The sequence below is a fragment of the Eublepharis macularius genome, chromosome 4, assembly GCF_028583425.1.
Source record: "Eublepharis macularius isolate TG4126 chromosome 4, MPM_Emac_v1.0, whole genome shotgun sequence".
Classification (NCBI taxonomy): Eukaryota; Metazoa; Chordata; class Lepidosauria; order Squamata; family Eublepharidae; genus Eublepharis; species Eublepharis macularius.
The window spans coordinates 133869927-133897667 of NC_072793.1; the positions used below are offsets into that span (position 1 = coordinate 133869927).

Consider the following 27741-nt stretch of genomic DNA (forward strand, 5'->3'; position numbering starts at 1 on the left):
ATGTCCCACTGGAGAAATTAAAGTGTGTGGCAATGATTGATGGTACTTGCTCCTTTCCCTGAATATTATTTCCTTTGACCCAGGATCTAAGCTTTTCAAAAAGCATTGACGCATAAAGTTTTCCTATGGTGGATAACAAACTTACTGGATGATAATTTGTCAGGTCCATCGGACCCCCCTTTTTATAGATCAGGATGATTATTGCACTGCGCCAGACTTTGGGCATATTTCCTGTCGTATTTATGTCAGTAAAAACTGAAGCCAGAATCTGTGCCCACCAATCTGGGTCAATTTTAAATAATTCCACTGTTATTAGGTCAGGGCAGGTGCTTTTCCTTTTTTTTGTATGTTGCTTGATTAAGATCATGTCCTCACTGGCCATTACTGGGGGCCATCCATCCCTTCAAGCCTGGTGGCAGCTTCTGTCTGCCACCTGGTATATCTATCTCTATTTCTATTTGCAAAAGTAGAAGTTAAAAAAGCTTCCCAAACAGCTGCAGAAATGTGTCAAGGTACAGGGAACCTTGTGTTTAATTCTTTTGCTATTAAGAGTCCAGAATTTTTTTTCAGTTTTTGCTTTTACAGTGCAAAATAAACATTCCCATTTGCTTTTCCAGGCCTCAAACGTTTTAAATTTCAATATTCTTTTATATTCTTTTTTTCAATTTCAAAATACTTAGCAATATGTTTGTTCTGTTTGAATTTTTTAAAATTTCTATAAAGGCTTCTAATTTATCTTTTTATTGCCTTATAGTCAGAATCATACGAGTTATTTCTGTTGGGTATGCCCTGCCCCATAGGCTTTGCTGTTACCAAGAAAGGCTTAAAAAGGTCAATTAGTTCAGTAAAAAATTATTATTTCCTATTTTCCCATTGGTTTCTGGGAACCTATGTTATCTAGTTTTTATCAGATCCATTTGCGTTTTAACTTTCTCTTCCATGGCTTCACACCATGGAAAGCCATGGAATTATTACCAGTGGTAATAATTGTCAGTGTTGGACTAGGAGCTGGGAGACCCAGGTTCGAATTCCCATTCCGCCATGGAAACTGAGGTGATCTTGGACCAGTCACACACTCTCAGCCTAACCTACCTCAGAAGGGTGTTGTGAGGATAAAATGGAGAGAAGAATGATAAAAGCTGCTTTGGGTCCCTGCTGAGGAGAAAGGCAGGGTATAAATGAAACTGAAATACCAATAGCATCCAGGTCCTGTTCGAACTATGGCGTGCACCCAAAGAATGCATAGTTCAAGTCATCAGGAAGCAGTTTCCAAGGTGCTGGGAAAACTTGTACCTTACTTGAGAGACAGGCATCCTATGGAAGGTAGACAATCCTGGGTTAAGGTCACTGTCATTGAGTTGGGGGTGGGATGAGTTATCAAATTGACAGAAGTTACTGAAAGTTAAGCAAAAAAATCACATAGTGCTTCTTGATCAAAAATCCACAAGAGTTAACCATGTTAGTCTGTAGTAACAAAACAGTAAAGAGTCCAGTAGCACCTTTAAGACTAAACAACTTTTGAGAGGCCAGTCCCCTCCACCCCTGGAAAATATTTGTCCATTACAGAAAGCATGATCAACAAGAGGGGTGCTTCCATGTCTTTGAAAATATATTGTATTCACAAGCACTAAGGGGGAACGTGCACTGCCCCTTTCTTGGACATAGGTGCCCTCCTATCTTGGCAATCGTGTCACTCCTGAGGGCCCAGCACAGATCTAAAATGCCAACAGGAGAACTAGAAACTTGTTGTGGAGAACAGAAAAAGAACCAAAGCAGATGGCTTGATTTAAGTAAATAGGTCTGCTTTAAAGCTCAGCTAGATTCCTACATTGAAAATATCAGCTGTTGACTTCTGCTAAGAGGTAAGGGAACAAGCAACCAGTGCTGGCCTTTCTATTGTGTATGACCTTTCCTGATTTGTTCTCTATTAACAATGCTGGTACTGAGCTTATTTTTATGCTGACATATTATATAAGTGAGAATATATTTTAATTGTTAATAAACCAGTACCCATTGTTAATGTTTTTGATAGCCTACTCTGGTATGGGCTTTTGAAGGAGGAAAAATATTATCTGTTACAAGAGAACTTTTGAGTTTGTTGGAAAGTTTTTACTTGCCTCCTGACTTTCTGAAACAGTATCAGTTTCGATGGTTGTTGTTGTGGGTTTTCCGGGCTGTATTGCCGTGGTCTTGGCATTGTAGTTCCTGACGTTTCGCCAGCCACAGCTGCTGGCGAAACGTCAGGAACTACAATGCCAAGACCACGGCAATACAGCCCGGAAAACCCACAACAACAACCATCGTTCTCCGGCCGTGAAAGCCTTCGACAATACATCAGTATCAGTTTCCTTAATGTTTTTCTTTTAGTCCAGAGGATCATAGACATAACTTTTAACTTCCAAATGGTTACATCAACCCCTATTAGTATTGGATTTGGATTGGAGACTCGGACTGGATGATCTGAATTGGAGAATTACCTAGGGTCTCCCAGTATATTTTTGGAAACAAATCCTATCTTTGAGATGCTACATCTAATGGTAAACTGGATGCCTCTGGTGCCAATCACAAATCAGCAAATTTGGAACAAATGTTACTAGTTTGGAACAGAGAAATGTGATGCATTTAAGATATGTAAAATTATATAATCTATCCATGTTTGGTACAATTAGGCCCTATCTAAGGTCAAGTTTATTTGCAATATATTAAGAATATACAGTTGGGGCCTCTTCATACTAGGAGGAATCCCCTCGTAAGAAGGATTAAAAGGTTGGATTGTTTCTCCGGTCAACTAAGTGAAAAGTTGTCCTCTGACAGAAGAGGTGGCGTACTTTGTCAAGGACAGGTAGACTCCATCTCAATAACTGCAAATTAATCATACAAAAAGGTGAAAAACCCCTACCACCAAAGGGCCTGATGAGAACAGAATTATGTTCCAGTGGCATTGAGAGCAATTGAGTATTAATGAAGGGAGCAGGGTATTAGCTCAGCTAAACTTTTGTGACATTATGGAATCCTAGGCAGTGAGGAGGACTTACCAAATTGTTCCCCCATCCTGTGATTTCTTTTTTTTTTTTTGAAAAATTTTTATTGGGTTAGAATCCATTATTTCCACATTTACATTCAATTTTCCCCAATTTTTTCATCTCTAACCCCCTCCCTTTCCCCCCCCTTTTTGTTGACTTCCAACAGCTTTCCAACCCTTTGTCCCCTTTCCCTTACTTTTATTAGCTTCCTCTATCTAAAACAAATATATATTCTCCATTATTCTAAGCAATACATCCTTAACTATTTTTAACATTATATGCCCAAACTGTAAGCCTTTGTTTCCATCTTAGATAAACAATTTATCCCAATTTTTCAATTTCAGGTATTTCTATATATCATAAACCATATAGATCATACATTCGTTTATATCAAACAATTTGACTTATTCTCTATATATATTACTCATTCTATCTTTTTATAATAGTTCTATATATCTCTCCTCACGTAGTCAATCAATTTGACCCATCTATATCTTCAGACATTCAGTTTGGTACAAAACTTGTCAGAAAAAAAAGAAAATATTGTTAGTTAATCGCTCCTTATATTTAGTCCTTATAATTAATTATTTTCTCTATGTTCTGTTTGTTAACCTATATATATCTATATATATGTCAATCTATTAATCTGACTGCTTATTAATTCACATTTATCTCTTCTCCCCCCGGTAAAGTCTCCCCCCTCTACTTCAATACTTCAGTAGTTCTCAAACTGCCACAGTTTTCCTCCCACCTCCCATTTCTTCTCCAGGTATTGTTTCAGCTTCTCCCAGTCTGTGTTGAACTGCCCTGAGTCCAGATCTCTCAATTTTCTTGTCATCTTGTCCATTTCAGCCATATACAGCAATTTGTAAGTCCAATCTTCAATAGTTGGCACTTCTTGTACTTTCCATTTTTGCGCATACAAAAGTCTAGCTGCTGCTGTCATATAAAATATCAACGTCCTGTGTTGGGCTGGAATTCCCTCCATTCCCAAGTTCAGTAGCAGGAGTTCTGGGTTCTTATTAATTTGAAATTGTAAAATTTCACTCATTTCTCTTATTATTTCCCCCCAGTACTGCCTGGCTACCTCACACGACCACCACATATGATAGAGGGAGCCCTCATGCTTCTTACATTTCCAGCATTTATTAGAAGTATTCAAATTCCCTAGCGCAATCTTCTTTGGTGTCATGTACCAACGATAGATCATTTTATAAATGTTCTCTTTGATATTAATACATGTCGTTGTCTTCATTGTAGTTTTCCACAAGTATTCCCATGCCTCCATTGTTATTTCTTTATTAAAGTTTATAGCCCATTTCACCATTTGTGTTTTAACTATCTCATCCTCGGTATACCACTTCAACAGTACTTGGTATACCTTGGATATTCTTTTCTTATCTTCTTTAAGAAGGGTCTGCTCTAGTTCCGAATTCTCTATTCGTATACCTCCCTTTACAGAGTCCGAATTATATAAGTCTCTGATCTGTCCATACTGGAACCAATCGTAGTTAGGTGATAGTTCCTCTTGTGTCTTTATTCTAAGTTTGGATGCTTCAGTTTTAGTTATTTCTTTATACGTTAAACATTGTTGTTCATTATCAACAGCTCTCGGGTCTATCACCTCATATGGAACCACCCACAAAGGGGTTCCTTCTTGTAGATAAATTCTGTACTTCTTCCAGATTATGTATAGACTTCTCCGAACAAAGTGATGCAGGAACATCGAGTTGACCTTTACTTTGTCATGCCATAAATATGCGTGCCATCCAAATATTTTTTTATATCCCTCTAGGGCTAATAGTTTCTTGTTCTTTAATGTCATCCATTCTTTCAACCAAACTAGGCAGATTGCATCATGATAAAGTCTCAGATTGGGCAGTTGCATTCCGCCTCTTTCCTTTGCATCTTGTAAAACTTTCACTTTCACTCGAGGCTTCTTGCCTGCCCAAACAAAATCTGATATTTTCCTCTGCCATTTTTCAAATTGTTTGGAGTCTCTGATGATTGGTATTGTCTGTAGCAAAAACATTACTCTTGGTAACACATTCATCTTAACTGCTGCAATCCTGCCCAACCATGACAAATTCAATCTATTCCATTTAATCAAGTCTCTCTCTATCTGAGTCCATAGTTTTTCATAATTGTTTTTGAATAGATCTATGTTCTTTGCAGTTAATTCGACTCCCAAATATTTCACTTTACTTGTTACTTCACAATCCGTTGTTTCCATTAACAATTGTTGTTTCTGCTTAGTCATATTTTTGCATAATATCTTTGACTTCTTTTTGTTAATGAAGAAACCTGCCAAGTCTCCAAACTCCTTGATCTTATCTATCACTCTTGGCATGTTCTCCAATGGGTCCTCTACAATTAACATTATGTCATCCGCAAATGCTCTGACCTTGTATGAATAGTCCTTTATTTTTATTCCACGAATTTCATCATCTTGACGTATTTGTATCATCAGAATCTCCAATACTAAAATGAACAACAATGGAGATAACGGGCAACCTTGTCTTGTTCCTTTACTTATCGTCAATTTCTTGGTCAATTCATCATTCACCACAATTGCTGCAGTCTGGTCTCTATAAATTTCCTTAATTGCTCTGATGAATCTTTCTCCCAATTGTAGCTTTTCCATAGTGGCAAACATAAAGTCCCAGTTTAAATTGTCAAACGCTTTTTCAGCGTCAACAAAGAAGAAACCAACCTCTTTGTCACAACGCTTGTCATAATATTCAATAGCATTGATCACTGTCCTTAAGTTGTCTCTTATTTGTCTGTCTGGCAAAAAGCCTGCTTGTTCCTCCTCTATGACTTCCGAGAGCCACCCCTTCAATCTCTCCGCCAATATCTTCGCAAAAATTTTATAGTCATTGTTGAGTAGCGATATAGGTCTATAATTTTTCACATTAGTCAGGTCTTGGCCCTCTTTTGGGATCAATGATATATTCGCTTCACTCCAAGTTTCTGGAATCCTTTGATCCCTTAAAACCCCATTCATCACCTTTTTTAGGAATGGTGCCAGTTCATTAGCCATTGTCTTATAGAATTTAGCTGTAAGTCCATCTGGCCCTGGCGCCTTTCCTAGATTTGCAGATTGTATTGCCTTACTTATTTCCTCGTCAGTTACTTCACTATTCAACTTATTTCTCCAAGCTTCCGAGATTTCTGGAAGTTTGGTTTTCTCCAAATATGACGCTATTGATTCTTTGTTTACTTCTTTTTTATTATACAGTTTAGCGTAAAATTTATAAAAGGCTCTACTAATGGTAGCCTGCTCCAAATACGTTTTGTTATCTTCGCAAATTTTATTTATTATCTTCTTTTCCCTTTTCTTCTTCAATTGCCATGCCAGGTACTTCCCAGGTTTATTAGCACCCTCAAACGCTTTTTGATTCAGTCTTTTGAGATTCCACTCCAATTCTTTATTGCTCATTGCTGTTAGCTGTTCTTGAAGTATTTTAATTTCCTGGTATACCTTCTTTTTCCCTGGTCTCTTTTTTAGCTGTATTTCTTTGGCTTTTATTTTCTCCTCAATCTCTTGTCTTTTCTCCTCTTTCTTCTTTCTTGCTCTACCATTTAAGTCCATTAGTATGCCCCTTACAACCGCCTTGTAAGCATCCCAAACTTTATTGGTTGGTACTTCTTTATTCACGTTGTATTGTATAAAAAACTTTGTCTCTCTTCTCAGTATTTCCATATTCTCTCTTTCCTGTAACAAGTCCTCATTTATTCTCCATGCTTTCCTTTTTCTCTTTTTTCCAAATTTCCACATAATTGGGTTGTGATCTGAGCCTACCATAGGCATTATTTCTACCTCCTTAGTCCATAATGCTAAGTCTTTTGAGGCCCAGATCATATCAATTCTTGATAATGTAGAATGCCTTGCAGAATAAAAAGTAAACTGTCTGCTTTTAGGATATTCTCTCCTCCATACATCTTCAAGAGTCTCTTGTTGAATCAACTCAAAAAAAAGCTTTGGTAATAGTCCTCTTTTCTTTTGTGCCGTTGTAGTCTTTTTGTCTAGTTCCAAGTCTGTCACTCCATTGAAGTCTCCAGCAAGAATTATCTGGTCGTATGCAAGATCGTCTAAATGCTTCCTTAAATCCTCAAAGAAGCTTTCTTTTGCACCGTTAGGTGCATAAAGTCCGACTACCAACACTCTCTTTAAATTCCAAATACATTCCACTGCTACAAATCTAGCTTCCACATCTCTCATAACAAATTTTGGCTGTAGCTCCTCTTTTATGTACAACACCACTCCTCTTTTTTTCTTGTTGGAGGCCGCTACATATTCTTTGCCCAATTTTCCAGATTTTAAATATTTTGCATCCTGCTTTCTGATATGGGTCTCTTGCAAACAAACAATGTCACATTTTTGTTTTAGTAGCCAGTGAAAAGTATTTTTCCTCTTATTCGGTGAGTTTAGTCCATTTACATTCCAAGATAATACTTTACACTCCATACTCATGATCTTGTTGGTAAGTCTTTTTCATTGTCCTTAATAAATCGCTCCATCTCTCGCTCAGATCTGATGCGTTTTTTGGCCCCTCCAAACTCAAAGGACACTCCTTCCGGTAACTCCCATCTGTACCTGATTTTCATGTCCTTCAAAATCTGAATTAGCACTTTATATTTTTTCCGGTCCAGTAACACTGATCTGGGCAGTTCCTTCATTATAATAATCGTCTTGCCATCAATCTCCAATGGATCTTGAAACTGTTTTGTCACAATCCTCTCTTTCATATTTCGTGTTGTAAACTGCACAATCACATCTCTTGGTAGTTTCCTCTGGGTTGCTATTCTCGAATTCACACGGTATGCCACATCTAGGATAGCCACAACTTCCTCCTCCTCCTTCCCCAGGTACTCAGCCAACACCTCAGTCATCTGTTCTTGCGCTGACTTTCCTTCCACTTCTGGCAAGCCACGAAAACGTAGCTGCTTCTCCATATGTTTAGTTTCTGCAACTGACATTCTCCCCTTCACCAATCTCATCTCTGTTTGTTGCGTGTCTGCTAAATTCTCCATCGCGTCTTCTACTGTTTTAACTCTCTGCTGCGTTCCTTGTAATTCACTTCGTATTGTTTCCATACCTTTTTTCACTTCTGACAGCTCCGATTTTACTGTCTGTGTAACCTCTTTAACCTCTTTTATCAGCTCCAATTTCGTGTCCTTAAGTTCTTTAATCATATCTAAAAGTTTTTTGTCCAGGTTTTTATCCAGGTTTTCTATTGCCGATTGCCACTCTTTTTTTGACATCGTGGGGCTTGCTTTAGCTCGCTCCCACGAATCCGCTCTCTTCCTTAACTCCGTGGCGTAAAATTTAACGTTTTTCTATTTTAAATGTCCCGGTCTTCTTATAGAAATTAAATTTTAAAGAGTCCAAAATGTCGGGCGTCTTTTCTCTATGGTTTCTCTATGATTTTGTAATCCAAGATGGCCTACTTCCTCTTCCGCTGAAGCCGCGACCCTTCCCCTTTCAAAAATGGCGATTCCCTACTTCCTGCCCTCCAGCAAGGGCCGCTTCTCTCCAGCCACTCTATTGTTATTACGCACTTCCTGTCTCCCGTCTTCCCACAGCAGATCTCGCGATGGTGTCTTTTTCTCACAGCTCCAAAGCCACAGGTATTCAAAACAATAGTCCAATTTCTTTAATAACTTCTTTAAACTTAGTCTCTTTTTAAATTCGATTCCTGCCGAGTCTTCCCCTCCTTTTCACTAGTCTGTTGCAGTTTAAAAATCTACTTTTTTTCCTCTCTGTTTTTATCAATCTGTCCCGTCTCAGAAGATAATGATCTTTACCTTCTCTTCACTTTTCTCGGGTTGTAATCGCTGTTTCGATTTTAAGTTCCCCTCTCAGCTTCTTCCCCCAATCGATGCTTGGGTATGTAGGTCTTATGCCAGCCGAATTGGCCCCAAAACTGCCGCAGAGATTATAGCCGACCCGTCGCAAGGTGGGACCTCAAGGATCGGGGGGAGACTCGTTGTATAGAGCCCCCCCTCGTCCGAGATCTAGCTCACCCTAGGGTCTTGAGCGTTCTTTGCCTGCTCCCCGCCTGAGAGCAGTCGGCCGCGGGCTATTTTCACCCCGCCGGCCGGTTAAAACGGCAGTCCGGTCAGCTCCGCAAGTGGAGCTGCGTTAGACCTCCATGGATCCCAAACAGGAAGTCCCCCCATCCTGTGATTTCTTGCAGGCCCCCAGCTTTTAAACTTCTACTTTAATTTTCTAGCATTCCAAAAGCAAATTATGCCAGAATAATCTGATTTTTTCAGTTACACTGAGCCTTTCAGAATTCTTAATATAAACTTTACCTTAGATAGGGCCTAATCGTGCCAAACATGGGTAGATTATATAATTTTACATGTCTTAAATGCATCACATTTGCTCTGTTCCAAACTAGTAACATTTGTTCCAAATTAGTAACATTTTTGAACAGCACCACTTCTTGTCCACATTTAGACTCTGATCTACTTTACAAGTTTTCTATATTGTACTTTTAATCTCCAACACTTTACTTTGCCAAAGAGTTTTGTGGTATTATATTTTTGTAAAGTGTACCTATAGATCTTAACCTTTAGTCAAGAACTCTAGGTCTAAATTTGTTGTGGTTTTTTAAACTTCTGTAGGAGTAATCATTGTTCTCTTTCAGAGAGAGAGAGAGAGAGAAATCAAAATGAGTATTTCTTTATTTGGTTTTCATATGTCCAAAAGTCCTTTGCTTTAAAGCACGCTAAGGTGGACAGCCCTCTTCTTTTTTCCATCTTGGAAGTTAAAAATATCTGCAAAATACTTTGTCTCCAAATTAAGTAAGCTTCATTTTGATTGGAAATTATCTTGGCTGTGTTGTTAATGGCACATTAAAGACAACTGAAGTGCTTTGAGGGAAACATGAAATTGGAGTTATTACAAAAAAATCCTGGTTTGTTCTAAAAAGGTTCTATAAGTGATTTTGAATTTTTATTTCTTAAATTGCTGAACATCTGCAGATGATTAAAATAATGCTAAAGTGCCCTCTTTTTAAAAGGAACATCAAAAATATTCTGTGCTTGATGAATAGCAATCACTGTATTCAACATGGCTTTGTAAGACTACCACACAAGACCCATTGAAATAAATGGAAATTGCGCAGTAGAACTGCACAGGTAGAACTTTTTTTTTGAAACCCTGTAGTCTAAAGCTTTGTTCAGCTAGATCAATAGATTACTATTAAAATGTATTAGTACCATGTGCATAATTTTGATGATGTTAAAGGTTGAATACTGCAGATCAATTATGTAATGGGGAGTCACTTCCTTCTCGTTGGGTTGCCTGCCTCTTTCTGGAAGTGGGATCAAACCAGTCTTAGAAATCCCAGTTGTCCACTCTTTCATACTGGCCACTTTTTGGCTTGTCGAATGTCTTCATATGCATTCTAACATTTTAATAAATGGAAATGTTGATTGCCTGTAAAATAGGGTCACCTTTTTCCTGTCTATGAAAAAAATGGGGCACAGAAGATCCATAGGTGAGATGCACAATCCCTGGGAATGTGAAGCACATCCTGAACTGTTTCCCACTGAAGCAAAGGAAAATCCAGATTTTTTTTTAAAAAATGAGGATAATTAATATGAATGAATGTAATTATGAACAAAATAATACACATCTAACTTTGCTCTAGACTATATTTACAGTGCTCCCGTGGCTCCCCCAACACTTACAAACTTCAGCCAACATGTTTGTCAGGGACAGCTATTGCTGATCTTCAGCCCCAGGAAGCTTCATGCTCTTTCTGGTCTTAAGTGGAACTGTGTATGGGCAGGCCAGCAGCTAGCCAATGCATGCACACTTCCCCATGTGGGCTAACCGTGATGATAGCTTGATGAACATCAGATACAGGTAAGTACAACTGTGTGTTTTCCTGAAGCACAGTAATGAGAAACTACTGAAACAAGTATCCTAATGCTGTTATATATAAAAAAAACCTCAGCATGTTCACAGCTGTGAGAGTTCAGAGCAGGCAGAGGTATTTTCCCCGCATTTGTAAAAAACACTCTAGGAAGTAGAGGTGTAGTACGTTCAAGGCAGAAAAGAGAATTAAATTTGAGACAAAGCAGTGGTCTCATCACATTATAAGTAAAGTACAGAAAAATATCACTTTGGATTATTGTGCCTTACTGCAGTCACAATGGACAGTTTGCCACCTTAAACACACACAGCATAAAACTAATTCCTGCTCTTTCATTTGAGTCAAGAAAATGAGCTGTGCAAAATCATACCGCTACACGTATGACAAAGTATTTATTGAAATCATACGAAACGTCAACTGGCTGACACAAATCAACAAGACATGTATAAAACACATCTGATGGGGTGGTGCAAAGATAGATATCTGCTTGGGGTTCCAGTTTTGGTCTCTATCAGAAGAACGGCATGATCTAAAGTTCTGAGCTGGAAGAGGGCTTTTTTCCTTGCCAGCTGTTGATGGTGTGAAGGGACTGTTCCCTGAGTATTTTCAGCTGCCTCTTCAAAAATAAAAAAATAGTGACATAACACTTGCTAAAACTATAAAATTCTATCCAAAACACAAAAATCATGTAATCTCAAAGACACAATAAGAAGATTAAGTAGCAATTTAGTAACTACTATCTGCTACAGTATCCATCTGCTAAAGAAAAGCAAGATGGAGGAATCACCCAAGTCTTCCAATGCACTATGTAAGCAAGAAACAAAATGATCCATCTCCTCAGGCAATATTACAGGATGTCTGAATCTCTTCTGAAAGATTCCTGTTTTGGAATCCACCTAAGCATTCCTATAGCTGAAAGGATTTCTCTCCATGGAGTATGACTTCCTTGCCCATGAAAAGGTTGTGGCTCCAAGCCCCTTGTTCCTTCTCTAGCCATTCTAACCATCCTTAATGTTGGACCTTTCAACAGGTCCAGCACAACCACCTTTTCAATTTCTTAGGCTGAAGAACACAGGAATGTCTTTCAAAATCCAGTATAATATGCAGATACCTATACATACACACATGACCTTAACGGCTGCATGAATCTTGCTCTTTAAACCAAAAGGAACTAACTGCTGACACCCAAGAGAAAGTTCAGTTAATTTACACACAATACTCTTTATTGACAGGCAGTCAAATTAGAAATATTTGGTTGTCAAATTTATTTTAGGAGCATCGCCTGAAATATAACCATTGTGCTCTGTGAGCCCATGGTGAATAGGATCTCTGTGTCAGTAAATTAGGTTTTTAAGAGTAATCATTTTTTATATAAAGGCAACCAATTTGTCTTTGTCTTTTAAAAGTGCTCTCCTTTTGTTGCCAGTGCAGAAGTGCTTTCATAAATCAAGAGCTCTTTATATTTGCTGCTCAGTCCTCTTCTAGGAACACAGATAATGCTCCTGAGATTGGAAGAACAGAAGGCCCACTTTTTCAGTCATTGACTGAAATCCTGTGAGCTAGAAGGAATCTTTTTATTCTTGAATAGACTTGAATAGACTATAGCATAATCCATAGACCACAGCATAATCCAGTTATGCTATGTGCCTGTTTCCAGTCCAGGAAGAGGATTCCTATGACAGGCCCAAACCACCCATTGTTTGTAATGGTTTGTTGTGCTGCCTGAACATATGGATGGGAGGCAGACTAAGGTTCTATTGAGTCCAACAATAATCTCTTTTCTTGTCCACTCTTTCACATGTACAATTTTATCCAAAAATTATTAGCCCCTCTAGTGGTTTTGTCTGTTAAATCTATTTCCCTTTTACCAAACCCACAATGAAGTTCGATTTCTCTCTTGCTGCAGCCTACCAACTCCTCCTTTATACTGTTCCTGGGGAGTAGTCCCATATGCCACAGGAGCAGCAACTCAAGAAGCATCTGGAACAGCAGGAGGGAGGGGGCAGTGAGGAAGACTTGTTATAGTGATGGAAATCCCTTTCATCAGTGGACATTCTGATCTGCACATCCTTTTACAGAGGTGAGCAAAGTGGAGCTGTCAGTATTAAACAGTTCTGAATAGTGCGAGCATGGGGTATGGTAGCTGAATCCCCCCCCCCCTCCAGTTATGCTACACTAAGACACTTGGCTGAAGATTGTTCAGCCACAAAATCATCTCTAGCTAAGTGCATTTTCATGATCAACAGAGTGTAGAAATGAGGCAATTGCTTGAAATTAACCTCTTTTCCTGATGCTTTATTCTAGAAAAGAATGCAAATGCTAATTAAGAGAAATGCTATTCACCTTGAGGAAGACTGCATGGGTACACGCAGAATTCCTACCACCTTCAGAGGAAGATACTAAATTTTCATTATTGCATTCTTAGTACAGAAATATCCTCTTGATGTACTGTAATAGAAATCAGGAGATGGGGGCCATGTGTGACAGACATTGATTATGTATCATTTCAGATCAGCTTGAGCACATTAGCTATCACAAATCTAGGTATGGGGTTAACTTCTGTTCACTGGCAGATTGTTAGGCAAATTTAATAAGTTGTTTGTTCTTCAAGGTATTCCTTACAAAGGCAGTCACCTTCTTTTGCCCATTATGATTACATTTACTAAAGGAGGTAAGTTCCATTGACTTTTATAGGTCTTCTGAGCCTCTAGTGGTCCTGTGTCATTTCTGTAACATCCAATTAGAACCAAACCAATCAGGAAGTTAGTATTGTAACACACTCTTCATCCAAGTTTGCAAAGATTGGGATTTTTCTGAACCAAAGTAACACAAAATAGTACACGCTTTTGAGTTTTCCAGAATTCTTCAAGCTGCATATTGCCCCTGGCCTTCATGTATATGAATCCTGTGCAGAATGCCACACAGAGTTGTATAAATTGGGTTGTCACAGACCTTAATTTGTGATATCTCCGGCTTGTTTGTTTTGTACTAAGGTTATCACTTCCTGAATATGAAGGTAGGTGGGGACAGTTCAGCAGAATGCAATTTAAGACAAACTAAATCAATGCAGCTCCCAATTTGCCAACGCTACTTTATGCAGAGGTTATGGCAGAAGAGATGTCTACAGCTGTACTACAGAACAGGGCACCAAAAGTGAAACCCAGCCTTTCCTTAAAAAGCTTTTCTATGAAAGCAAGTCTCTAATGCTTCATAATTAGAATGGGACACCTCAAAAGTACATTGAAATATAGAAGAGTTGTATGGGAACACAAGTAGTTGAGTCTTCTTTTACTTTCCATTCTTGTAATGTCCCTTTGGCCTGAGTCCACTGCTTTGCCATGAAACAATAACACACACTTTCAAGACTGAGAAGTGGGGTCTGCAACTTACCTGGTAGCTTTGTTTCATGATTTATTGTAATAGTGAACATTAAATAATGCCAATCAACACTGAGGCATACAAAGAAACACAATCAGAAAGCTACTGCATTGACAATGAATTTACTAAAAGGAAATGGCAGAAGGAAATGTTTTTAACTAGTAGAGCCCCAGAATGCTCTCAGCAAACTTGTTTGCCACATAAAGGAAACAACAAGAGAAGTAATGAAATGCAAACTGCTGTGAAAAGAACAGCTGCGCTTGTTTGGCTGCCTTATTAAATCCTTTACATTCAAGCTCTGAGCACGTCAGTGGCTTACAGGAAATCACACACTAAAAACGTAAAGAGCTGTTTAAGTTCCATGAGATATTGAAAACATCGAGAAGACAAACTGTGGTTGCATATTTTGTTTAAAAGCTGGAATGTACTGAAAAACTCCAATGGCTGAATAATTTCTGGAAGCGTAAAGACTTCATCACCTACTGAATGTTTCTCTAGGGAACCAAAAGATTCCGCCCTTCTACCTTCCCTGAAAAAGAACTAGACAGCTGAAAACAACTGCACAGGCAATTAACACAAAGGTTTACCATGTCTCCTGCTGCTTGCTATAAATGGCTCTGCTGTGCTGCCATCTTGTGGGCAGAAGCCATCCTCCATCGGTCTCCAAACTTGAACTAAACCCGCTATGTAAAGACACACAATACCAAGTCAACTTGGACACTATTTGAGACCACGCCAGTAATCAACACTAATAATCAGGGCACCGAGTATTAGGCAGATTGTGGGTAGTCTAGTGCTATAATATGCAAGTACAAATTACAATTCTTTTTTGATAGTATACTTTTGGATAATTTTACTTTGTACTTTTTTTTTTTTTAATTAAAATATTGTATCCTATAGCCGGGGTTGTGATTGTGATTTTACTTTGTACTTAACAACAACAACAGCGCTTATATACCACTCTTCTCAGAGCAGTGAACAAATTAGTGCTATTATTATCCCCACAATACAGCTGGGGAGCTGAGGCTGAGTGGCTTACCCAAGGTCACCTACTGAGCTCATGGCAATAGTGGGATTCAAACCAGTAGAGTGCTGATTCGCAGCCAAACAACTTAACCAATGTGTCCATCTCCTAAGTCAATGGGCACATACCAGGGCAGAGTGGATCATTGTGCAAATTGAACAAGCATTTTCTGCCTGTGAGCTGCTTCCGACCATACCACCTCTCTTATTCTAATTTGCTTGGAGATGAAAGAGCAGAGACAGCATGAAGTCTCTGGAGCTCCGCTAGAAAATCTCAGAAAAATAAATGAGAGCCAACAGAGAAGAAAGAAGGAGCAAAAGAGAAATCCAGGAGCAATATGCCAGACTGGTGACAGGAAGGTATGTATAAGTTTTGTGGAAGGAGGAACAAAGAGGTCAAGATCTCTGAGGAAGGTGGAATGGGACAATACTGAAGATTAAACATTTAGAGCAGCCTGTAATAGTATGCAGTGGCGGTGAATACCTACTTACTGCTTTTCAACACTGAATGGGCAAAAGTTCACTGATTTGCAACTATCAATCAAGGTGCACCATCCCAAGACTCAGGACGCTTGCACTTAGAGCAGCTGTGTTCAATCTATGGGTCAAGATGCTCGGGGAGGGTTTTTTTTTTTTTTTGCAGATTCCCAGTTACTTCTTTGCAAAAGACCTACTAGTGTTATCCAAGATACAACAGCTTATTTGAGAATCGGCGAAATAAGAATTTCACTGCTACTCAGCTCTGAGTTCAAAATCATTTCAGATATTAGTCTGACTTAGATGTCAATTTCACCAGCCGAAGTCAAACTCTGAAAAAGTGTTTATTTGAAGCACTCTCAAGTAAAAATAGAAACTAGTGGATCTCCGTTATGTCTGCTTGCATTTACCACTATGAGAGAACTTTAGAAAACAAATACCACATTACCAAAAATACATTCCTTAGTCTGGAAAATAAAGTCATACATTACTATGAGGACATAAAGGTTGTTTTTGAACATAATATGCTAGTTAAACAAAAAAAGATGACTCTTCTGAATACTCTCAAAACCAAATTACCACATTGGCTAAGAGTAAAATATTTACAAAAAGTTTGATATAACTTTATGCATTGTGTTATTTTACACCTTACCCCCAATTCGTTTTATGCCTTCTTTATATAGCTTAAGAGTTCTTCTTTATCCATTTGGTAGCCACTCTTTTTCCACTGGTCCCGCAGTTGTTGTAAGAGTGTCCCAATTTCTTTCCCAGAAGAAAATCCCATTTTTCTTATGTCATGACCACTTATTGGAAAAGTGGGTATAGACCAGCCTTGTATTTCTTTCAGAAGATGTTCTTCACCTTGGTACTTCAGAAGCTCACAGATTTTGGATGTTGCATCAGGTTCCCTTGACTTTACAAAAACATACCACAACATAAAGACCTAAGCCAAATTATAGTGCACACCACTACATACAACATAAATGAAACAAGGGGTGTCTGAAGAAAGGAGCTCTGACTCTCAAAAGCTTATACTCTGAAAATCTTGTTGGTCTCTAAGGCGCCACTGGACTAAAATCCTGCTGTTCTACTGCAGACCAACACAGCTATCCACCTAACATAAATGAAAGAAATTACCAACAGCACAGTGATTCCTGGTTCAATTTCCTTATTCCATATACAAGTTAGTATTTTTCTCAGCCTCTATCAAAGGATCTTGAAGGAGAGGGACATGAGCATACTAAATGTGGGGGAAGCGTACTTATTTTTTAAATGTTTATTAGAAAACAGTTATGCTGGCTTCAAACAACTTGCCAAAAAACTGAAGTCATAAATTTAACCTGATCCTACGTATTTTTTCCCATAAATTAAGTACCAAAAAGTTCAATGCAATTTACAATCTGCTAAGGTTGCTTAGAATTATATGTTTAATCTACTATTTTGGAGCAGCTGCCTCAAGCCTGTCAAATGTCAAGAAGCCAAATTCAAAAGTCCTGTTATAGCAGGCAATGCTTACTGCATGGCAGAAACATTGCTAAAATTGCTTTTGTGTTAACGGACAATTTTGCACGTAGTGTTTACAGTTAGTCTCTTTAAAATACCAACAAGCCTCAGTTAGCACGATTCTGTTTTCCTGGGAGATGTGAAGCAGTAATCTAACTTTTTGGTCTGCAGTCTCTCCCCTTCCTCACTTTTAGGCTCCAGACTAATTAGAATGCCAGATAACATTTAACAAGTAACCAGAAATTCAGGTTTAAAAACATTTCCTCTATTAACAGCTTTTTTAAAAAAGAAGAAACATACCCCACGCTCTTCAGAAAATTTTAAGTGTGACCAAAACCCTACTTAAGAAACCTATGCAATTCTGTGAACATGTATTTAAATGGATATATCTTGACAAATCTGAATATACGAGTTTAGTTCAACGAACAGTCTGGTTCCTCACATTGCCTCTTCTACTCCACCCCCAAACAATACAGATTTGAACTCTGTCACATAACAACAACTGAGGATTTATATAGCGTTTTCATAACATAAAATGGTTTTTCCGTATTAACCTTGCATTCCTTAAAATAGTCTATGACACAGGCCACATGGCAAATGATATCACTGCTAATTTTCTTATAATATAATCCAATAGGAATAACATTACAGTGGCAATTTGAGGCCGCAGCAGGAGGCAGGAAAGTCCAGCTCTCCAGCCAGAAATCTCTTGGGTCCACAGATATCACCAGTGGACTCAAGCCCAATTGTAAAGTTAACTAGTGCTTTTAGCGATCAAGCTCAGTAGCTTTAAAATATGAAGTTGCAATGTGAAATAGTACTTACATCTATAATGAACTCCTGATACGGTTTAAGTGGTGCGGCAGCATCGGATGCTTTGACCAAATCCTTCCTGTGCTTCAGTAGAAACAGCCCAAGATTTTTTTCATCTTTTGAAATTTTCAGCCTCAGATCCAGTTTCAAGACATCATCTGGAACCTTGAACAGTGATGTTAGAACGGTCATTGGTTTTGGAAAGTGATTCTGAACATTTTTACAGACTGTGTCAAATTCCTTTAAGTTCCCATTAACAGGTAATCCTGAGGGATACACACAAAAAAAGGAACATGAGAATAGTGTAACCAAGAAATCAGAATGCCATTATGAGACACTCTATCAAGCACTAAGTACATTCGTGAAACAACTCTGCATTCCAAGCTTGCTGCACCTACAACAGGATCACATGTCCACTCTAGTCTGAGAACATACCTGGCCCACTTGCACAAACATTGGGACCAGAGCCACCACTGGTACTGGTACCCCAGTGCTGTTCCCTTAAACATTACACAGTAGGATCACGCCCCGCCCCCGCCCCCGGTCACCAAAAGGCTTTTTTAAAAATTGGCAATTGATATATCATTATAGCATAGGGACATTATAACAGGCTGATTATCAGATTCTTGAAATCCCCAACTTTCATTTAGAAAAAACTAAAATTTTGTTCTGCAATGAAATACTTCCTTCATTTTTCTAAATGAAAGCTGGAGTTTCAGAGAACCTGAAAGTTTGTTATAATGCTGTAACAATGCCAACTGCAGATTTAAATGACCCCCCTCCCCCTCATGGCATGGGTGTGTAATGGCTGCAATGGGAGCTGGGGTGGGAAAAATTTAGGAAAAGCTGCCACACGGAAGCCCCATTGCTCCTATGCTGTATTGGCAATTACAACAGCAAAAGGAAACCACATAAATCCTCCCCACGTGGAAAAAAACTAAGAGGAACTCTGCTGGATAAGACCAGTGGTTATTATGCATAATATGAAGAAATTGTTCTTTTTCTGAATCTACCTCCCCAAAACGTAAATGGATTCTGATATTCACTGCATTGTGTCCGTGACAGTGCCCAATTACTTTGCTAAAGTTTTCCAGAATTAATCTTATACTATGACTGAGCTTTACCCAAATAGCCAGCCACATCAAGTTCATACATCAGCCGAACCAGATGATTAACATGATTCCCAGCAAGAATTTTCTTCAGCTCCATCCAAATCCTCTCCCCTGATATTCCGGCCAAACCTTTGGCATTTTCTCTGATTGCCTCCAATGTTTTGCAGTCATGGTCACCACCAGGCTTCTCGGCTATCCTTCCATAAAACCTTAAAGAAGATTTCTCAGCATTAGTAGCCAGAACCAACTTATTTTATAGCACTTACGAATGGTGAATGCCATTGGTTTGAAAACGTTGATGTTTGATATGAAAGTAACAAAAGCAGATCTGAATTCTGATTAATCTGAACAAGGTGATCAGGGAGAGATTTTTTTATTTAAAACATTTGTATGTCACCTTTCTACCCCAAGGTGATGAACACTAAAACACTAAAAACAATGTAAAACAACAGTTTAAAACAATTTAAATTTGAAACAAACAATATTCAATATTTAAAATAATTCAACAGACACACAAACATGCAACACAAAAAACAGGAAGGAGGACCAATAACAGGTATTGGGGGTATGACAAACAAAGCAAAAAAATCTTCACCTGCTGGCATGGATGGGGGAATACATGAATGCCCCGACACAGTGCTTCTCCATGCACAGACCATTGTGGGAGACATGAAGATACAGAGTTCTAATGAACCTGAAGGGAATCTCTCTATGTAGTGTCAGTTTGAACCTTTAATATTTAGTAATCCAAAGTTACTACCTGAAGTATCGTAGAATTCGTAAGTAATCCTCTTGTATTCTCTGGTTTGCATGTCCTACAAATCTGACTTTTTTGTTTTTTAAATCATCATAGCCATTGAAATAATCATAAAGTGTGCCATCCAATCCTGTTGAGAACACAGCAAATGCACCCATGTTTATCTTCAGCATTTGATCAAGGCAAATATAAGTGCAATGGTTTGGATCCACCAATCTATGAACAGAACAAGTTCACAAGAATATATCCCGCCTCTTCAAAAATGTTGCTGTGATAAGGGAACCTTCAGGAACTATTGGACACTGCTCAAGGTGAAACACTGGCAGAAATCACTCTCTGACACACATGTGCACACCTTTTGCAAATAGAGCAAGTGGTCATGCACAAATGGTGACAGGGTTATTTCTTCTGATGCCCTTGCTGTAGGCCCTTTGCTTTGAATCTTACTCTATTCCCTAGGTAGCACTCAACCCTTAGAAACAGCTTTTCACTGGTGAGGGACACAGAAAGCTGCAGGGGGAAAAGGAAAGATACATTCCATGAATTTGTTCTATTCACTTTACCCAACCTGAAATCTATTCCAACAGTGGTTCACTTCGTAGCATACACTTGGTAAGATACAAGCAGATTTCAGTTTTATTTTATAATAACCATTAACAATCAGTAAGTGTACATTTTTTACATGTGACATCCTCAAGGTAAACATCTTTTGTGACAATCAAAATATATTATAGTGAGTCTCCTTAGGAAGAGAAGACTTTTCAGGTTCTCCTAATGCAGTAGTACTCACTCTATGGGTCAGAGAGTCATATTCACAATTATCATCAACCAAATGAACAACATTTACTTACATCATTAGTGTGAGGCCTGCACCTTTCTATTCCTTTGGGGGCAGCTGTTTCAAGGTGGGAACCAACCACCAAGCACAGTACTACTAGGCAAGAGCCCTGCCTACTGCCACATGGGAGAATTAAGCTCAGAAAAGCCACATGTGGTTCCTGAGCTATTGAGTATCCTTTCCCTATCACAAGCACACACATTTAAAGAGGAAAGATTTTATCTCTGCATAAAGATTACAGATTCCCATGAAAGAGAGAGATTCTTGCAGCCATTGTTTCCAGCTCAGGTGATTAACATAAAAGACAAGTGATACAACCTCTACTATTGCACCTGGAGACAATTTCTGCCCAATGAAGAGCCACAATGAGAAACGGTCACTTTTTTAAAAAAGCATGCTTCCTAAAGGGATTGTGATAACCTTTACTTTAACTATAATCCTAGTGAAGTATCCTGGTACTGGACAGAATACTAGAATGAGCTAGTATGGTGACATCCATGTCAAATACCTCCTGATCAAACAGAAATCAATGTCAGGTAGCAGGATATGATCTGAAGGCACATGATACAGCAACTGTGCTGAAGATGAGGTGGTCTTGGGTGTAGCCAGTACCCAGATGCAGGACTTCCTAGGAAACTTATGAACCCAACCACCATGATGGAAGACATGTGGGGCATATATTCTGTTTCCTCTTTGGGGAGCAGGCTGTCATGTATGTGTGTTCAAGATCTCTCCATCTAGGCACCGACCACACCCAACCTGCTAGACTTCAGTAAGATTGCTGCTTCATCAACATACTCTAGACCAATATACACTAACTGTGGGCACTGAAATTACATGAAGGTACATGCAAGTGAATGCAAATCATTAGAATTTAAACAGTTACTATTTAATTTCAGGGAGGGGGGAGAGTTACCAAGAAACATTGAATTGATTGTGAGATCTCTCCTCTCAGCATCTTTTCCCCAGTCAGTTGTGAACTCTACTTCTGCATGTCGTCCATCGGTAATCAGATCGATTCTCAGTGTGGTAATTTCAAAGTTCTGCTCATGGAGCTATAAAAGATTTGTTTTTTAAACTGTTAAATGAGTTTTTGTACAATATAACTCTTCTTCGTTTGGGAAGACAATATATTTTTTGTATAGACTGTTTGCAGATATCATATATATCAAAATAAGTTCCTGTCTTGGCCACACAAAGGGACACTCCGGTCTTTCCCCTCCTTTAACAGCAAACTACCCTGCAGACCTAGAGGACCGTCTGCAGACAGTCACAGTTAAACCCAAACAGGGATCAGCTTACTCCTTGATGTGAGGCTGCCTGACTTCTTCATTTAAACAGCTCTTGGCTACATAAAGAAAGAATAAAGAAATAATAATTAACCAGAACACACACACCCCTCATATACACATGAAGCTGCCTTATCAAAAGTCAGTTTTGTGTTCTCTTGACTGGTAGTAGCGTTCCCAGGTCTTAGAGGTCTTTCAGATCACTTATTACCTGACCTGATCCTTTTAACTGAAGATGTTGGGGAATTAACCAAAGTCTTTCTCTATGTAAAGCAAATGCTCTACCACTGAATGATAATAATAATATATGATTTATATACCATCCTTCAGGACAACTTAACACCCACTCATAGTGGTTTACAAAGTAATCACCCTGTGGGGTGGGTGGGGCTGAAAGAGCTCCAGGAAACTGTGATTGACCCAAGATCACCCAGCTGGCTTCAAGCAGAGGAGCGGGGAATCAAACCCGGCTCTCCAGATTAGAGTTCTGCCGTTCTTAACCTCTACACCAAACTGGCTCATTTGACCTTTCTCCTAAAAAGACACCCACTGACTTAAAAGTAAGGCTCCCATTACATGATACATAAAATATTATTTGGGTTGGGGGAACCTTCAGCCCACCTTGAGTTTCATGTTTGACTTATGACTCACCTTAAAAAGTGTAGAGGGCCAAATTAGTGCCATAGTGCAGCACAACGGCAGGAGGGGCTTCAGCATTCCCTCCCTTCCATGCTTGGAAGATATGTGGAACTGGTAGCAAAACAAACAGCAGGCCACTTTATTGTGGTAAAAGCATACAAAGTGGAAGAGAGGAAATGCTAAAGCCCCTCTTGCCACTACGGTCTGTAACCGATGCCTCCTCCCCTTTTTAGGCGATTCCTGGGTCACAATTGAAAAGCAAGTTGGGCTGGAGATTCCCCCAATTAAATTCACAGAAGGGCCTACATGGTGGTTTTCTTAGGATAATATTCCTAACATTCTTAAGCCTCTGTATTATCCACATATCCACATTTTGCTTATTCTGTCCTATCCTTCAGCTTCTCTACTACCTAAGACCTTTTCTCACTTAACAGCCCAGCTGTTTGCTGTCCTACCTTTATGTCATTTTCTGCCAACAGCACATAGCCCTCTCTGTCTCTGGATGACTTCTTTGGCAAGGAAGCCAGAAGTCAAACCCGAACCACCACTATATATTGTAATGTGTGCTACATACATATGCTGCTTTCCTAATCTTTGGGCTGAGTTTCCCTCTATGTTTCTGAGGCATGGAGCAGGCAATATAATGCTGGAAAGGGGAAAAAAAGCATTTGGAACTGTAAGTAGGTTCCAGCCAGTGGGCCTGAAACTCCCACTCCATTAAACAACAACAAAGAGGGCATACTATAGAGGAAGATACACTTTCCAGCATGCTTTTTCGACCAGCTACCCTCAGCTTAAGGAACCTATAAACCGTTTTTACCCTTGCAGTAATGGTTCCATGTTTTTCTCCTCGGTTGTTGATCATACGAACACCTGCACTCTGGAACATTTCTTTCATTTGAGTCGGAGTAGCAGTGGTGGCAAAGTCAACATCTTGTGGCATCATCCCATTGAGCAAGTCCCTTACAGCACCTCCTGCTATTCTTAATTCATGCTTTGCTTCGTCAAATAATTCTGGCAGGAGGATAGAGGGCAAAAATAAAATAGTTATAGAGGAAACTTTTAAAGGTTCTTGTGCCAGTAGTAACTCCCTGCTCACTTGGACAGCCTCAGACCAATTAAAGTTGATCAATTTCCTCTAGCAGGAACAGCCAAGCTAGAAAATTAATAAGCAGCCTAGAAAACATTCAGCAATGTCCATTCTTGCATGATTTACTATGGATTCTGTAGTCTACATTGGTCCAAAGTGATAATGCTCCGAAGTTCAACACTTTTACTTGAATGTCCTATTATTTCAAGGTAGTGTCAGAATTTAAAACCCCGGGATGCAGTTCAAAGTCTGATAAGTATAGATATTATTAAAGCAGCTTCATACATAATTGGCCAAATTATATTTAAACAGGCAAAAGTTCATAGTTCTCTACCTATCCATCCAAGAGCAATATCGCCTCCAAAAGTTCAATTTGCACAAGGGCCCACTGAAAACCACTGATCTTGCACAAACAAAAGTTTTAGTGGAAGAAGCACAGTCTGTGGCAGAGACTTAAAAAGATACTTCTTTTTAAAAATACGCACAAAATTCCTTCTGAGCTTCCAGAATACTAACAGAATGTCTTTTAGATGAGACTTACAGAGGAATCTAATTTGACTTTTCAAATGAAAAGTTACCTTTTCATTTGATGAAAATGATTAAAGTAGTTCTACATGTATAGTCATCATAACAGATACACAATGCTCATAATCCATGAAACTTTTACTCTATACAGAAGTTTTAAGCCTGGTTGAAGCACATATTCTTTTCACTGAGATGGACAAACTTGCACTAGAGAAATTACATTTACACAAGAAATTTACTGCAACAGATTAACAAACCCAGATATATTAAGTGCACCTTTGCTGAAGCAATTTAGTTTAGCAAGAAACTATTTCTTCTCTACTATTGCAATACTAACGCAGAAGGGAGGAAATTACGCTGGTTCCCTTTGGTGTGCCCACAATTATCAAGGTGACTTTACTGTTGAGGTTACTATTGAAGCCATTTATTTATTATTTTCATGTATAGTTCTCACTAAAATGGATTACAAGTATGATAAAAAAACTTTCTGTCAATCAGAAAGTATGGAAATATCTAAATCTAACAGAAAAGGTACCTAGTCAGACAAAATAATATTGTTGGGTTTGGACGGTAGAACAGTGGGAAAGGGGGGGGGGGGAATACCAGAACACATACAAACTTCTCTCTTTAAGGGAATGAGACAATCAGTGTAAGAAAGACTTTATCCTTAATAAAAGTTGCCTCCTGAACTAAACCTTATACAGATTTGCTTACTCCTACAAGAATGCCCTCCTGAACAATACTGTTTCATATATTTTGTGAAACCACAGAAGTGTGAGGGCCTTCCTAATAGCCTCCAGTATACTGATCACAATGCAAGAGCCATCACAGGCAACGTGCATAAATGAGCAATTGCAGATTGTTTGTAGGGTGGCACCTTCAGAAGGCTTCGGTCAGATGAGCAGAGCTGTTGCAGCAGAATTTAATAGGAGAAATGGTCCTGCAGGTATGTGGAACCTGTTCGTTTAAGAGCTCTGCAGATGATAACTAGTGCCTTGAATTGAACAACTGATTGGTAACCAATGGAATGTTTACAGAAAGGGAGCGATATGCCAATTCTGCTTGGCACTGGGTAATTGCTGGGCTGCTACATTCTGTACCAACTGTAGTTTTCAAGTTGTCTTTAAGAACAGACCCACATATAGTGGATTACAGTAGTCCAGTTCCAAGGTAACTATACTATGGATCCACATGGCCAGGTCAGCAGAGTCAAGATAGGAGGCCCATCTTCCAAGCTAAGTGGAGTTGGTAGAATGCCTTTTTTTTTTTTGCAGCTGCACAAGCTTGCTTCTCCAGCAATAAATCTAACCGAGTCAGTGGAGAGCACTAAGTCCTTCAGGATCTCAGCATTCCTAACCAATATTACCTCCATCTTGTCAAGATTTAGTTTTAACTAGTTTACCTTTAGTCATTTAACTAAAGCAGTCAGACATTGGTTGAGAGTCTCTACTGCATCACTAAGTGATTCGGATAAGGAAAGTAGAGCTAGGTATCAGCAGACTGATGACACCCTATTCCAACACCAGAAATGATTTCTCCTGAAGTATTTATATAGAAACCAAAGAACACGGGGGACAAGCCTGTAGAACCTTCTGAGTCCTGCTGTAAGGAATATTTTGAAGCAATTCAAAGCACAGCCCACTTCGGCCTCCAAGTGCTGCAACAGGATAACACAGTCCACTGTATCAAAGGCTGCTAATAAGACTAGTGAGAATATCTACATTTAGATATAGCTCATCCACTGGAGCCACCAGCACTGTCTCCATCCCATAGTCTGAAATCAGACTGAAAAGGGTCTAGGGCAGCTGATTTATTCAGGAAGGTGTGAAGTTGCTCTGCAACTGCTTTTTCTATCATTTTGCCTAGGAAGGGTAATAACTGGCCTCATCATTCTTCTCTAGCAATCGTTCGTTTAGCAATGGACAGATGACCACCTATTTTAGGGCAGGAGGCAAGAAACCCTGGCTCAGTAATTGATTTAAAATGGACATAAGGGACTGATTGATGTGATCTTTATATGCTTTAAGTATCCAGGATGGGCATGCATCTAATACACAAACAGCGGCCTTCACAGATCCCAGGATCCTGCCTGCATCCATTGCAGTAAGCAGCTCAGAGGAGGATCAGATGTTGTGCTAGAGGATTCTATTGTCTCACCTACATAAAAACCAACATCCCGATTGCAGTGAGTTTGAAAGATTTTCTAAGCAAAGAGCTATGCAAACATATACAGATTTTAAGCCCCCATCAGAGCAGACACACAAATATTTTCAGATTCACAGCTAATACGAATACTCTCTCTTATTCGGTCATTTTTATGCAATCTGCTTTTTCAGGACTGAAAAAATGAAGCAATGATGCTCTTACCTGCTACACTCTTCAGTCCTGGTGTGAAGAGAGAGTGGAATTCTGGAGACTGCAACTTCATTGTAGCAAAATGCTGCCACTGGCTTGTAACCCCACAGCTACTGCGGGGGAAGAGAAAAAAACTTGCTCTGCAGCCCAGAAAGAACAGACATGTCCTCATCTAAAGAAAAGGGCATTAGTTATTCAATGCCACATGATGCAGACTTTATTTTTCTAGTGCACCTTGGTGAGAAGGGGAAACGATTTTTCTTTGTTTATGACTATCAGAAACATTCGTGACAACTACAGTTGTAAAAATGACCAGCATTCAAGACTTCCAGAACTAAAAAAGACTCAGCATTTCCTCCACCACAGGAGTCACAGGTCTTTCCAACTGCAATATAGGAAGCAGAGCTAAAACTAAAATCCTTTTCGGTGATCTACTAAAGCCAAAATGTAATGTTTGGAGTACAGGTGTGAGCAAGCAAACCAGTCAAAAGAGAAATCTTTTCCATTGCCAATGCTTCCTATTTCTTGCCAACTCTCTTCTCTCTGCACTGTTTATCAATGAGAAAACAATTCCACATGTGACCAAGCCCCAGAAATTATGGTCTGCCTCACTATAAGGTAGCTTCATGTGCAGCCCTGTGTGGCGTTGTTCCAGTCTTAGACTGGAGAAACTCTGCATGGAACTGCACCGTTAATTGGTTAAGGGAGCAACCCCTAAGCAGATCTATGCAGTAAGTCTCATATTATTAAATGGGAAACGCTCCCAGGAAAGTGCTTGGTCTCATATGTTTTTAATCCAACAGTGAGCTAGAAATCCTCTTGGAAACTGTGCAAAGGGATTCTTTACTTTTGTGATTCCTTTATTGCGGCATATACTTTGTAGGTGCAATGAAATGGCTTTTACCAATCAGTGAGCACTTATGTCCATCCGTGGCCTAAGGAACACCACAGGTTAAATGCACAGAAAACCTTTCCCGATCACCTGCACTTGGGAGCACAGCACCATTCTAAGAAATGAATAAAG

The 27741-nt window shown here is 39.1% G+C and overlaps 1 protein-coding gene across 2 annotated transcripts; it reads right to left on the minus strand.

The window, feature by feature from the left end:
• Positions 1 to 604: 604 nt before the first annotated feature.
• On the minus strand, positions 605 to 27741 carry TRNT1 (tRNA nucleotidyl transferase 1). Of its 2 annotated transcripts, XM_054979015.1 has the most exons (9): positions 27700 to 27741; positions 26730 to 26889; positions 23568 to 23761; positions 21736 to 21874; positions 19985 to 20111; positions 19237 to 19433; positions 18125 to 18378; positions 16449 to 16709; positions 605 to 1395 (listed from the first exon to the last, which is right to left on the minus strand). In XM_054979015.1, the coding sequence occupies exons 1-8, from the start codon at positions 27721 to 27723 to the stop codon at positions 16461 to 16463; spliced, it is 1344 nt and encodes a 447-aa protein (XP_054834990.1). In that variant the 5' UTR covers positions 27724 to 27741; the 3' UTR covers positions 605 to 1395; positions 16449 to 16460. The 2 variants fall into 2 exon arrangements, with proteins under 2 accessions (XP_054834990.1, XP_054834988.1); XM_054979013.1 differs by lacking the exon at positions 605 to 1395 and having other exon boundaries at positions 16022 to 16709.

Bases quoted from the DNA above. Each gene is read 5' to 3' on its own strand.
- TRNT1 (XM_054979015.1), bottom strand. From the start codon at position 27,723: ATGGTGCTGTGCTCCCAAGTGCAG. The intron at 18,379-19,236 runs GTAAAGCTCAGT...TGTATCCCTCAG, and splicing joins TGATGTGGCTGGCTATTTGG to GATTACCTGTTAATGGGAAC. The intron at 16,710-18,124 runs GTAAGTACTATT...GTTTTTGTAAAG, and splicing joins ATCAGGAGTTCATTATAGAT to TCAAGGGAACCTGATGCAAC.